Source organism: Trichomonas vaginalis, chromosome IV, assembly GCF_026262505.1.
Source record: "Trichomonas vaginalis G3 chromosome IV, whole genome shotgun sequence".
NCBI lineage: Eukaryota > Parabasalia > Trichomonadida > Trichomonadidae > Trichomonas > Trichomonas vaginalis.
The window spans coordinates 2240209-2254168 of NC_067206.1; the positions used below are offsets into that span (position 1 = coordinate 2240209).

Sequence of the window (13960 nt, forward strand, 5' to 3'; positions counted from 1 at the left end):
AATTTGATTATTGTAAACATCACAATTACAATTGACATTATGCGAATTCAAATAATACACATTTTTCTAATATTATTTGATCTATTTATCTTATCCACAATATATTAGTTAGAGTCTGACAAATTGACTAGAAAATTCAAAGCTTCAGCCAAAACCTAATCTTGATATATCAGAAATGAGTACATTATTTTTAAATTTAATTCGGGTAAGAAAAAGTGCTAACTTTTTTTTACTTTCTTTCTTTGATTTTCTTTTTTGCATTTCATACTGCATGGATCCGAAATATGATAATATCAAGCAGTTGATTGATGCATTAGTAATACAGATAACTGAAAGCTTAGTAACAGATCCAATTATTACTCAAGAAGAAGAAAGTTTCGTTGCAAATTTTGTAGTCACCAACCAAAATTTAGTTAATTTATATCCACTCATAAACGGTAAAGAACAATTCCATTCAATATCTACGATTTTACTTGAAAAAATAAGTTCAATCATTGATTCAACGGCAACTGTGACGCTAAACAACAGTCGCTTTGCTACAGTTTATTTACAAGCTTTAGTTAAGTGCATAGAAAAGGTATCCCAAAACGAACATGGCGATTTTTTCAAAATTGAATTTTTAGAAAAAGTTATTTCGTTAGTAGAGAAGGTAATGAATCATGACAATCCAGATTTACTACGATCTAGCTATACGAAGTTTACTCAAACCATCGGATCTATCAGTACTCAAGTATTTACGATTTTTGAAGCCAAAATTAAAGATTTACTTTCTAAATTACCGAAAATGAAAGATCTACGCTTCCAACTACTTCCATTTACTCGCTTTATTGCAAGCTATCATGCATTAAAATACGGATTACGAATTTTACTCGAAGTTTATCAAGATTTCAAGCTGTATCTTAACGAATACTGCAACACCATTTCCACGATTATCATGACATCATTCAGAAACAATCCATCTGAGTTCATGAACAGAATAATAAACAATAACGACGCATTACAGATCTTCGAGCTTCTCAAAAAGGACAAAAGTATCTCAGATTCATCCAAATACGAAGCTCTGATCTCCCTTTCGTTCCTTCTTCACGCGCAAATCAACAACGGATCTCTCGAGTCAATTACATCGAAAATTTCGAACGAGCTCTCGAAGAAAGTGTCTGGATTCGACCAATCCCACTACAGCGCGCTCCAAGCCGCCCTTTACTCCGCTCTTGCCGTTGCAGAAACAAACGGATTTCAGTCATACATTGGAATCTTCAAAATTTTTGCTCCATCTCTGGTAGAAAAGCTCCATTCGCAGCAGCAAGTCCTCTTTGAGTACTACTACCACCTCAGGTACTTCATCTGCGTCGATTTGCCTGTCGCATTGTACTTCACTAGCTACGGCTACTTCGTCGACGTGATGAAGTACTTCGTGAACGAAAACACGCTCATGCCGAGGCAGCTGACGTGCAGAACGATCGACAAGTGCATGTCTGTGAAGATGAATTCCGAACAGAAAAATCTGCTACAGTCTGCGCTCATCAATATGTTGGAGTCTCTGTCATCTGGAAATGACGTACTTGTAGCTTTTCCCCTCCTTTTCCACGCTTTTGAGGTAAATCCGGATATTTTGGACGAGATATTGAAGATAAACCACGGTTTGACGATGTTTTTGTGGAGGCCATGCCCAACTAATGGCATCCGATCACTCTGTAACGCGTTTATTTCGGCATTTAAAAAGGATGAGTACAAATTGAACGATTGGATAGTAATTGACTGCACAATTTCTTCAATACTGAACAATTTGGACTTTTTCATGGCTCTGAAGCCAGAAATTATCTCAGATTTGGGAAGAATCTTTTTATTTATTTTAGATTTAGTCAAATATTTCTTAGAAAAGGAAGAGTGCCGTAAATTCGTACAGATTCCTCAAATGATGGTCACTGTAATGCAAATGGAAGTCGTTTCTCTCGTTTTCTTACCAACTCCGATTTCTTCGATTTGTCTGACCATTTTGCAGGAAGTAATAAATATCGACTTAAAGTATGAATTGGATACACAATTACAGCTGCCGATTAATATCTACCAAGAATTCATTGATATTTGCAAATCGAAAGGAAAATTCGATGTTGATGACAACGCAACATTCGCACCACTCTTAAAACTAAAGAAGGAAAACAAATCAATCACTTACGCCTATATTAAACACTTAGGAAATTTGGCTTACGCATTAGACCCAACAGTTGTCGATGAATCGCTGAAAAAGACACCAAACGCAATGTCTCCATCAACATTAAGGGACGAATTTACCAAGACAGCTCTGTTATTAGAAACAATGCTGATTAAGACGTCACCAAACAACTATCTGACAGTAATTAACGAGTGCATGAAGTCACCTAGCTACATTGGTAATGATGGAAGTGTAATTTTTGCAAGAATTGTTAGACCTCAAATTATTACTCCAATTTTGCAAAGTGTACTGATCAAAATGCAGGAAATTGGATATGAGTTCACCGATGTTCACACACAGTACACTGCAAACAGCATGAAAATGGTCCAAAACTTGATTCAGAAATATGAGTGGGAAGTTGGAACAGTTGAGAGCTTCCTGATCGAGCACATATCCATGGTATTTGTTTCCTACATGAACCTCCTTGTTTCTGCGCAGAGATTGTACCAGTGCAGCCAGTTTCTGATCACAGCCCTGACGAAATCGAGAAACTCCATTTCAAAAGCGAACAAAATGGAGTTATCCGTAATTCTCGCGTCATGGCTGGCTAGGATTGACTGCGGACCATCGACAGAAAAGGCCGGACAAACAATTTGCAACGCACTAGCAAAAGTTGTCGAAGATTTGTCATTTTCTCTGGACAACTATGATGACTTAGTGTTTCTCACAACAAATCTCAACACAAGGCTCCTCAAGCAGCAGTCTTTGGTCAAAAGTATCTCCAACGCGATTGCCTGCCTCTTCAAATCCAACTTTTGGCTGTTTTCCAGGTCAGAACTCGCGAAGACACTCATTGGAACTGACTTGAGCAGGGCCGGATATGTCAATGCCGCCCACGAAGCTCTTGTCAACAGTCGAATTCTTCCTCCGAAGAAGGAGGACAACCTTATTGACTATTTGTTCATCGACAACTTCAGACTTCTGAAGGAAATCGTTAGTTTTGTTCCAGTGAAGCAGTCAGAGCAGTTTTCCATTTACCTCGTGAAAGCAGCAGTTTCCAGACACGTCGAGTTCGATTTCATCAACTTCATGACTGACTTGGAACTGGAGAAGACGTCGGAGGTCAACAAGAACACGATACTGAGAGGAAATGCAGTTCCATCCCGTTCGATCATCTCATTCTCCAAAATATTCGGAAGGGAGTGGCTGAAAACAATTTACAGTCCAATGTCAAATTTGGCGAAAGAAATTGTCAAATCAGGAAAGAGCATAAACATAAAGACAAAGTACGTGCCGAGTAATGAGAACATAGAGGAGAACAGGAAGACATTCAGACAATTGTTCATCAAATCAATAGACATAATAACAAACTCAATTCCTCGTCTGCCAACTCAAATTATAAGAATGGTTCAAATTGTTTACAAAAAAGTGGCAGAAAAATTCCAAGACAATCATGGTATTATGATTGTTAACGGCATTATCTTCCTGAGATTGATAATTCCCAACCTCACAGCCCCTCCTAATGAAGAGGAAGAGGACAAATTCGATATTTCCGAGGAAGAAAGGCAAGTTTTAGTTTCTGTCTGTATAGCGCTGATGGCGGCAAGTTTGAGAGGAGATCTGACGGACAAAGGCGAGGACTACCTCTACTTCAACGACGTCGCGAGCCTGGCCTTGGACAGGTTCACTGCGACAGTTGACGACATCATCAAGACTGACATCAAAGGCGCCGCGTTCAAGTACCTGGAGACAGACGAAAACATAGTCTGCCAGAACTTGTCAGAGACACTTTGCTCTCTGCGGAAGGACTTGGATCTGTTCTACACGAGCAGGAAGAACGACAAAGAGGCAGAGAAGCTGTACAACTTCGTTTTGAAGTACGACAAAATCAAAACGAGGAATTTCATTTCCTGCAAGAAACAGAGTGATTTCGACCAGCTCCCGAGAGAGATGAAGGAGTTCATGATGATAAAGCCAACAGACGAAGAACTGTACCAGTTGGAACAGTTCATTTTCATAGACACTCCTTTCAATTCTGATTTCGAAGTTGTTTACTATGTGAGTAGTTTACAAAACTCTTCAATTTCAGAGAAAACAATTATGAGTTATTTATTCAATCTTTTGTTGTCGATCAACAACGACATTATATTTGTTTTGGACATGAGCCACGTTGATGTTGAGAAACTTCCAAAAGGACAAGTCCAAATCAAGAAATTCATGCCTGTTTTCGACATGTGTTTCAAGTCAATCAAACATTTCATTGTCCTGAGGAGCAGCTACGAGTTCGGAGAGTATTTCGTGCAGAACAGACAGTTCACACATTACTCCGACACCTTCGTTTTCGCCACATCCGAAAAGGACATCTATCCACTGAACAGTCTATCAGACAAAATTCCGATGGAGTGCAAAGAAGCGCTGAATAACGAAGGATTCCCTCAGACAACTATCATAAACAAGAGGGAGACAACAATCAGAGTTTCGAGGTTCTCCCTCCACACTCTGATCAAAATTGGCGCGATCTCTGTCAACAACTGCTACATGCTGAACCACATCCACTCCATTTCGGACATCACAGCTCCAGACGAGAATTTGGAGTTCACAGTCTACGTGAACAACGAAATTCTCGTCTTCACGACATTCCCTGCCAGCGGACTGTATTATTTGATCAAATCTGCCTTCGCGAGAGCAAACTCCAAATCTCTCAAGTACCCGCAAATTTGCACTGATTCGAATGATAAATCATCAACGTGCTGGCTTCTTCTTCTGATCAGTTTGACTGGACTGATGGAAGCCGACTGCCACTTCCTGTGGGAGAACTCCTTCAACCTCCTGAAGTCAGTAAACAACGAGTACCAGCTGTCAATCGATATACCAGAAACAGTCGAAGAGTGCAGGCAGAAGGCAACAGACATACTCAGAATTGCCTGCAACAAAAGACCAGAAGATGTCGGTCATGTTATTATTGAGTTCGAAAAAATCTTTTCCGTACTCAAGAATCCACTTCCTGTCGTGAAATTACTGCCAGGAATCACCGAATTCTTACTTTCCTCACAGTGCGGATATCTCGGAAGAAGATTTTTGATTGAGCTCCACTGCGAAGACGAGGAATCGATGCTCTTCATAAAGAACAAAGTCTGGAAGGAGATCATGTCAAAGCAGGAATATGGACCGGCTGTTTTCGAAGTTCTCCTGCCGATGTTTGACGAAAACAACAAAGAGCTTTTGTATCTAATCGCGATGGAAAACAAAAGCTTTGTTTCCTCCCACATCGTGAAGCGATTGATGGACAGATTGCAGTCGGCGCCGTCAGCAGCACTTCTTCTCTTGGAGGGAAATCTCTTCGACATAAAGAACCACGGTGCTGATCTACTTCACGCCTGCTTGATTGCTCTCGGAAGAACTGCGCAGGATGACGTGATTGTTCAGGTCATAAACAGGCTGCTGAAGGACATATCGAAGAGAGTCGAGAACGCAGGAATGAGCGGAGTTATTTCTGTCGATGTAAATAACAGAAGAAAGAACACAACAGAAGTCATTAAAGTACTGAAGCAGACATCATTTTTCGGGAAAATTGTGGAATCTTTTGAAAGATTTGCAGATGAAAATGATATTTCTAAGGAATATCTCTCATACTTCAAGGAATAATTTTTATTATTTTATTATTTTTGTAATTTATTATTAAATAAAAATATAAATATTATATATTAACTTGCTCTGTTTTAATGAAACATTATTTGATCATTGCTCTAAAATTCTATTTCAATATTTTAAAATATTCATGGATAAATCTATTAGTTGTTTTACTATCTCACAAGAATAACATTTCATATTCTTTCTGAATACATCCCCCGGTGTAATCTCATAATTACCAGTGGCAAAAGCTACTTTTTATTATTTAGTGTAATTTTTGTTCACAAAATTTTGAATTGAAAATTTGACTTTGTAAATCAAAAATTAAATATTTATGTTATGACTGATGAAAAAATAATCCATAAGCGTTATGATGATTTAATGAGTCGATTTGAAGATTATAGTAGTACTATAAATGAGTTATATATGCTGAAAACAGATGATGAAGAAGAAATTCAGAAACTTTTCGAAAAGATCAAAACAAAACTCATTGAAACTAATATATTCACAGCATCACAGATTATAAACGAGATCAGTATCATCATCCAGTTCAGGAATCGATATCTTAAGTCATACTTTTCTCTTTTCAAGGTTCTTTACGATGAGTACAAACCTCGAGAAGAGATTCCTGCTATTTTCGTATACCTTCTCTCCAAGGACAGCAACAACCTCATCAGCACACACTGTGAGAAAGAATTCACGCAGTTCGAAGAAGAGAAAGTTAGTTTTGAAGTTCATGAAAAAGGAAGTGTCTTCCGTTCCATCATGGACGATGACTTACAATCTCTGAAAACTTATATGGACAACCAAGGCTTTGAGACTAAAATCAAACTTAGAAGTTCTCTTTATCCGTACACATTCAACGGAATCTCTCTCATCGAACTTTCTTGCTACTACGGATCTCTCCTCTTTTTCAACCTCCTCAAGACTAAGTACAACATGCGTGTCACAAACACATGTCTCAGTTTCTCATTTCTTAGTGGCAACCAGTTCATCATCGACGAGTGCTTGCGCCACCAGACACCTAACTCAGAGACAATGCGCTATGCGATCATCTCTCACAACATCGAATACGTCACAAGTCTGTTTGACGAATACGGCATCATGATCGACTTGAGCAACTGCTCTAAGTACAAGAACATCGAAGCACTTGCCGCACACTATGAGATCACAGGCGACATCCAATCATGCTGCTACTACTCATTCGGATTCTGTCTCCAACCACTCGTCCAATACTTCATCTCTTTAGGTGCAGATCTCCAATCGACAATGAACATGTTCACAGATTCCAACAAACAACTCAACACGCGCGAAACATCACTACCATCAACATATTCATCTAATTCTTCAGATAATTCTAAAGGAACTAGCATATTTGAAACAACCAAACTCATATCAGCGGTTGCTAAGAACAACAAAGATGAAGTCGAATTTCTTGTCAAGCATGGCGAAGATCCGAATTCTAAAGATGGATTTGGCTTGGCTGCTCTTCACTACGCAGTTCGCAAGAGAAGCAAAGATATAGTCGAAATTCTTCTCTCGAATGATGCAAATATTGAAATTATAAATAATTACAAGAACACTCCTCTCTTTATTGCTGCTGATAACAATTACAAAGACATTGTAGAAATTCTTGTTGAACATGGTGCCGATATGAATGCTAAAAACAGCCTAGGAATCACCCCTCTAATAAGCTCTATTAGCAATAATCGCAATGATATAGCAAAATACCTCATAGAACATGGTGCTGATGTCAACATGACTAGCATTTTAGGGCAGAGTCCTCTTCAGCGAGCTTTTGAAAATCAAAACATAGAAATAGTTGTGTTACTCATCAAACATAGTACGAAAATTTCTGAAGAAGAGATAAAGGAAATCTTTCAGTATGCAGTTAAAAACAAATGTCAAGAAATCATCAAGTCTATTATTTCTCAGAATTCGAACAAAGTATCTTTGGACAATTCACTTGATAAATTTTCTCTTCATGATGCAGTTAGTAAAAATGATGTTGAAATGGTTAAATTCCTTATCTCAATCGGAACAAATATTAATGAAACAGATGACAACGGGGAATCTCCTCTTTGCAAAGCAATAACAAACAACAACAAAGAAATTGTTGAAATTCTAATTTCAAATGGAGCTGTGCTCAAAACTCCTCTTCCAAATAAAAATAACTGTGTCAGATTTGCAATAGAAAACAACATGTGCGAAATGATCGAATTTCTTATCTCAAATTGTATCAAACTTGAAGGAAATTTCCCATACAATGGAAATGTGCTTCACTTCGCGATTCAAAAGGAAATGAATGAAATTGCAAAAATACTAATCAATCATAATTTCAACATTAATGAAGTTGATTTACTCGGTAAAACTGCATTGCACTATTCCGTTGAGAATGATATGCTAGATATAACAGAGCTTCTCCTTGCTCATGGGGCAGATATTAATTCGAAAGATGTAGATGGAAACACTGCTTTACATAATGCTGTTCGTGAAAACAACTATTATAAAGTCAAATTCCTAGTTTCGCATGATATTAATGTAAATGCAACGAACAACAGCGGTATGACTGCTCTTCACATTGCTGCCACAACCAAACAATCGCAAGATATCGTAGACATTCTTATAAATAAAGACATTGACATCAATGCATCTGACAAATTTGGTAATACAGCAATTGATTATGCCTACAAACAGGATTTGACTGAAGTTATTAATAAGCTTGAATATAGAGGCGCAAGAACAGGAAATGATAGATGCATTTGCTGCATCATTATAATTTTTTGTTTTCTACTATTTTTGGTTATACCAGCATTTTTTGATAATCAAAAATAAACAAAATTTATTAAAAAAATATAGTTAAAAGAATAAAAAGTATGTTAACAAATTCTGCATGTTTGGTTGTCAGGAGGCGGAAGAAGGGCCACACACTCTATTTGATTTGCTAGTTTTGCTTCTTCAAAAGGAGTTCTTCCTTGTTTATTACGCATTGAAACATTTGCACCATGGTCAACAAGGTACATTACTATATCTTTCTTTCCGTTTGATGCAGCATAATGAGCTGCAGTATTTCCTTGCATATCAGATGCGTTCATATTTGCGCCTTTCTCGTGAAGGAATTTAACAATGTCGAGGTTTCCATTAATAGCGGCAAACATGAAAGCAGTGAATCCAAGGTGATCAACAGTGTTTATATTCGCTCCTTTATCTGCGAGGTACTGAGCTGTCTCTCTTCCGCCATATCCGGCGGCAAGGAAGAATGGTGTGTACCCTTTCTTGTTCTTAACATCGAAGTTGCATCCGCGGCTAATTAATAAAATAACAGGTTCGAGTAAGTCAAATTTTGCTGCCCAGTGAATTGGCAACATTCCATACATATCTTTATTGTCAATGATTATGTCGCGTTTGATGAGAGAGGCTGCTATTTCTGTATTCTTACCTTTCAACGCAAAATTTAATGGCGTCCATCCGGTTGTTTCTTTTGAATTGATATTATATCCTTGCTGAATCAGATGATCAACAATCTGCTTGCAACCAAATTCACATGCATATGCAAGTAGGTTTGAATGCGTCGTTGGTGGATCAATTGGAGCTCCTTTTTCTAATAAAAATTTGAAAAGTTCGTAATTTTTGGATTTAATTCCAAAGCAAAGAACAGAAACGTGTTCTTGTGCAAATGTTCCAATATCAGCATTGTTATCCAAAAGATACTGCACTAATTCAATGTTTCCAGACAAGGCAGCAGCGTGTAATGTAGATTGACCAGTAAGATCTGTTGTATTGATATCTATTCCTCTGATTGATAGCCATGTGACGACGTCGTATTGGCCATAGAGGCAAGCATAATGGCATGGACTTCTTAAAGCTCTATCAAGTTTCTCAAAGTTAGCACCAATTTGATCAAGATACTGTATCATATCCATGTGACCGCCGGCACATGCAAAATGCTCAATACTACGAGAATCTAAATCATTTGTTAATAAAGATGAGCCGTTTTCCCACAAATACTGGAATGATTTGACGCTTCCTTCAAATGCTGCGATTGCCAATGCGGGTGCATCCTTTGTCATCATTTCTATTCGAATTGCTTTATTTGACTGAATGAAAATATCTGTTAAAGCTTCACGGTTGCTTAAATTTTCAAGATCACTGATGTCATCATTCTGAAGAGCTTTTAAAAGCTCATCAGGATGCTGAGAAATCATCATTTGTGAAATGATTTTGGAAAATTTTTCGGTTTTTATCTACCATCAACTTTTTTTAATCAAGAAATATATTAAATTGTATGATAAATAAAATCATTTGGAAATGGTCGAATGTTTACATTTCTGAATTCGAGATTAATTTTCTTTCCGTATTTAATTTAAATTTTCAATGCATTTTTCGCAAATATCGGAAAAAATATTAATTATGTTTCTCTGTCAGAAGAAGGAGATAATTTTTAATAATTCATCATTTGTATTTGAATGCTAATACACATTAAGTATATATTTATATTCCCAAAACATCATTTGATAGCGAGAATTTGAAATTGAAATTAGAAACCATTTGGATGATAATTTGTGAGTTGTCTTGCTATTTATTCTGGATTTTAGGCAAGATAGGCAATGATATTCTATTCAACTTCATAAATTTTAGTTGAATCATCCAATTTTTTTAACAAAATATCAACATTAATGCTTATTAACTGATTCACAAATTGAACTAACAAGATGTCAACGATGAATGAATTATTAGTACCTTACTTTTTTAAAATTTCGTTATGCATATTTTTGAAATTTGCTTAACTCTTTAATTTTATTACTGGAAATAATAAAACGACTATTTTTAGTATTATATACATAAGAAAGTGATTAAATAATGCCGGTATAAAATTATGAGTACATTCAAAATGGAGAGGTAAAAACAATAAATGAATTGTCGAAATATAATCATTTTTCACCTGTAATTTTTTTTAATTTGAATGCATCTGATTTTTTTGTTTAGAGATATATTATTTTAATATGCCTAAAATATGTTGATTTGACCAATTTTCGAATTGAAGGAGCAATCTTAAAGATTTGAAATAACTCAGTGAAAAAATTGATAGTATTATCTTCACCATTAAAAAATGCATTAATTTGGCTGCTCAACAATCATACAGAATTATCAAATTAGTAGCATATATTGAAAATTTTTTGAAAGAGTTGTAAACAATTTTAAACATGTACCAGCTTGAGAAGCTGCACTCAGATAACCAAAAATTCCTCAAAGAGCATCCAGATCTTCCAAAGCTAAACAAATGCCTGCAGCGTAAGATTGCAATTGTTACATGCATGGATACAAGATTGGTTTCATTTGTTGAGGATGCTATCGGAGTTAAACGCGGCGAAGCTACAGTTATTAAAGCTGCTGGAAATGGAGTTTGGACTACTGGATTGAGCGATACTGTTGTCAGCCTACTTGTTTCCATCTATGAACTTGGAGCGAAGGAGATTTTTGTTATCGGACATGAAGCATGTGGTATGACTCATGCTACAAGTGATTCTCTTAGCCTTGCGATGATCAAAGCAGGAGTAAAGGTACAAGATATTGAGAAAGTTAAAGGTGATCTTAGTCATTGGGTTGATGAATTCAAAGATCCTGTTGATAATGTAAAGAAGACTGTTCAAAAACTACGTGAAAATCCTTTAATTACCAAGAATATCCCAATTCATGGTCTTGTTATCAATCCAGACACAGGCAAATTAACAACCATTGTTAATGGATACAATAAATAATTTTTTTATATTGTTATATCATAACTAATGACATTTATGATTCAATTATATATATTTCACAGATGGCTTCCTATTGATTGCAGACTATTTTTACACTAAAGTGACTATGAAACATTTCCTGGAAGTTTCACCTTTGAATCCTATTTTGTGGGGCATGATAAGAACATAGTGAAGATAATCTTATCAATTAAAATTTCTTATCGTCCTTATTTGAATGGGTGTTCCCTCTTTTTTTCGATGGCTACAAAGGAAGTATCCATTAGTAGTATCTAGAGTTCTTGAAAGTGATGTAGATGTTGATCCTTTGGAGTCTAATCCAAATACAATTGGTTCCCAAGAATTTGATAATTTATATATTGATATGAACGGCCTAATCCATTCATGCTTTCATCCAGCTGACAGAGAACAGCCCAAAAACATCGAAGAAGTTTATGAAAATATTAAATTATATCTTAAACGCATTTTCAATATTGTTCGGCCAAGAAAATTATTATATCTCGCAATTGATGGTGTTGCCCCACGTGCCAAAATGAACCAACAGCGATCTAGAAGATTCAGAGCAGCAAAAGATTCAGAATACAACCGAAACAAGAATTTTCAAGAATTAATTACACTAGGCAAACAAAAAGAAGCAGAAAAAATCATGAAAGAACAATACATTCAAGATCATGACAGTAATATTATTACTCCAGGTACAAAATTTATGTGTGATTTGTCCCAAATTTTGAGGTCTTTCATTTCAGAAATGCAGAATACTTCACCAGCATGGTCAAACATCGCAATTATACTTTCTGATGCATCAGTTCCTGGCGAAGGAGAGCATAAAATAATGGAATTTATTAGAATTCAAAGATTAACAGATGGTTACAATCCAAACACCCGTCATGTTATGTATGGATTAGATGCAGATCTTATATTCTTAGCATTGGCCTCTCATGAAGTATATTTTTCAATATTACGCGAAAACATTTTTGACAAAAAAGAAAATGACAAGCCAATTGGCCCCTCATCATTTATTTTTGCTAATATCTTTGTTCTCAGGCAGTATCTTGATAGAGAACTTCAAATTGATGTTAAATTTGGTTGGGATCTTGAGCGAGTCATAGATGATATAGTATTTCTATGTTTTGCAGCAGGAAATGACTTCTTACCACAGATTCCTGGCTTCGAAATTCCAAGAGGCTTTGTCGACCAATTATTTGAAAGATATAAAAAATTATTACCCCAACTGTCATCATACATTACCAACACGGGCGATGTCGAGATGAAAAACCTGCTTCCTTTCATGCTTGGATTTGACTATCTCGAGCCAGAAAGTGTTCATAATATTGTGAGTCCTTCTGAAAGATCAATTTCGGTATCGGAGTATGTTAATAACTTATGCAATGATGTTAAGACAGAATATAAGCCCGAAAATGACAAAAAACTTGTAACCGCCAAATTTCAAAAAAATCAAAATAATTTAGAAATTTACGATACGAAACGTGACAAGAAATTTTATTATCAGAGTAAATTTGGCTTTGAAGACGAAGAGAATATTAAAAATGTTGTACATGAGTACTGCAAAGGCATGGAATGGGTATTGAAGTACTACACGAAAGGTGTTGCAAGTTGGTCATGGTTTTATCCATATCATTCTGCACCTTTAGTCAGTGATTTTGTTTTGTTGGATTGTGATGTGAAGAATGAGTTTGTTTTGGGACATCCTTTTACTCCTCTGCAGCAGCTTATGGCTGTTTTGCCACCACAGTCGAGTTGGTGTCTTCCGAAAATGATGTGCGATTTGATGAATTCTGATGATTCCCCAATTTTGGATTTTTACCCGAAAAAATTCAAAGTCGACCTCGAAGGAGGAACTACGGCTTGGAAAGGACATGTGTTGATTCCTTTCATTGACGCGCATAAACTTAAGAAATGCTTGAGAAATGTGAATGATTCTCTCAACGAAGAAGAAAAACAAAGAAATTCTTTCGGTGTCACGTTTTTGTATAATAAATTGCAAAAAGTAACTATTCTTGGAACAATTACTGAATATTCTGAAGGATATGAGAATGAATGCATCTATGAGTTACCTCCATATGATAGTAATGATCCAAGAATCAATCAAATATTGGAAGGTGCTGAGATTCCTTTAATTAATTTAGATTCTCAAAAAATAATTGAAGGAAAAAGAGTCAAAACACTCAAACAGATGTTTAATCAAACCAAGAAAGAAGAGAATTTGTTAGTTGTTCCGGGAATTCCATTTGATCAACCTGAAGATTTCAGAATTAGAGAAATGCAGAAGACAAACAGCGTCTCTCACAAGAAATCATCAAAGCAAGGCAAATCAATATTCAACTTTTGAAATAAATTGTTTGTAATAATATTTTTTATTTTTAATTTTTTTCTTTTTTAAATCCAAACAAACTTTAAAAAG

General features: G+C 36.0%; 5 protein-coding genes across 5 annotated transcripts; 4 read left to right on the top strand and 1 right to left on the bottom strand.

Moving 5' to 3' along the window:
- Positions 1-247: 247 nt before the first annotated feature.
- TVAGG3_0013660 (negative regulation of centriole-centriole cohesion) lies at positions 248-5860 on the top strand (the record flags this gene model as incomplete). The annotated part of the gene is made up of 1 exon (XM_001579721.1): positions 272-5797. One exon carries the CDS (start codon positions 272-274, stop codon positions 5795-5797), a length of 5526 nt encoding a protein of 1841 aa, XP_001579771.1.
- A 261-nt stretch (positions 5861-6121) lies between these two features.
- On the top strand, positions 6122-8617 carry TVAGG3_0013670 (ankyrin repeat and SOCS box-containing protein 4 family; the record flags this gene model as incomplete). Its single annotated transcript, XM_001579720.1, has 1 exon — positions 6122-8617. The coding sequence occupies one exon, from the start codon at positions 6122-6124 to the stop codon at positions 8615-8617; it is 2496 nt and encodes an 831-aa protein (XP_001579770.1).
- Positions 8618-8657: 40 nt separating this feature from the next.
- On the bottom strand, positions 8658-9990 carry TVAGG3_0013680 (spectrin binding; the record flags this gene model as incomplete). The annotated part of the gene is made up of 1 exon (XM_001579719.2): positions 8662-9990. The coding sequence occupies one exon, from the start codon at positions 9988-9990 to the stop codon at positions 8662-8664; it is 1329 nt and encodes a 442-aa protein (XP_001579769.1).
- Positions 9991-10986: 996 nt separating this feature from the next.
- TVAGG3_0013690 (reversible hydration of carbon dioxide) lies at positions 10987-11541 on the top strand (the record flags this gene model as incomplete). The annotated part of the gene is made up of 1 exon (XM_001579718.1): positions 10987-11541. The coding sequence occupies one exon, from the start codon at positions 10987-10989 to the stop codon at positions 11539-11541; it is 555 nt and encodes a 184-aa protein (XP_001579768.1).
- Positions 11542-11713: 172 nt separating this feature from the next.
- On the top strand, positions 11714-13900 carry TVAGG3_0013700 (5'->3' exoribonuclease family; the record flags this gene model as incomplete). Its single annotated transcript, XM_001579717.1, has 1 exon — positions 11756-13888. The coding sequence occupies one exon, from the start codon at positions 11756-11758 to the stop codon at positions 13886-13888; it is 2133 nt and encodes a 710-aa protein (XP_001579767.1).
- Between the last annotated feature and the right edge of the window lie 60 nt (positions 13901-13960).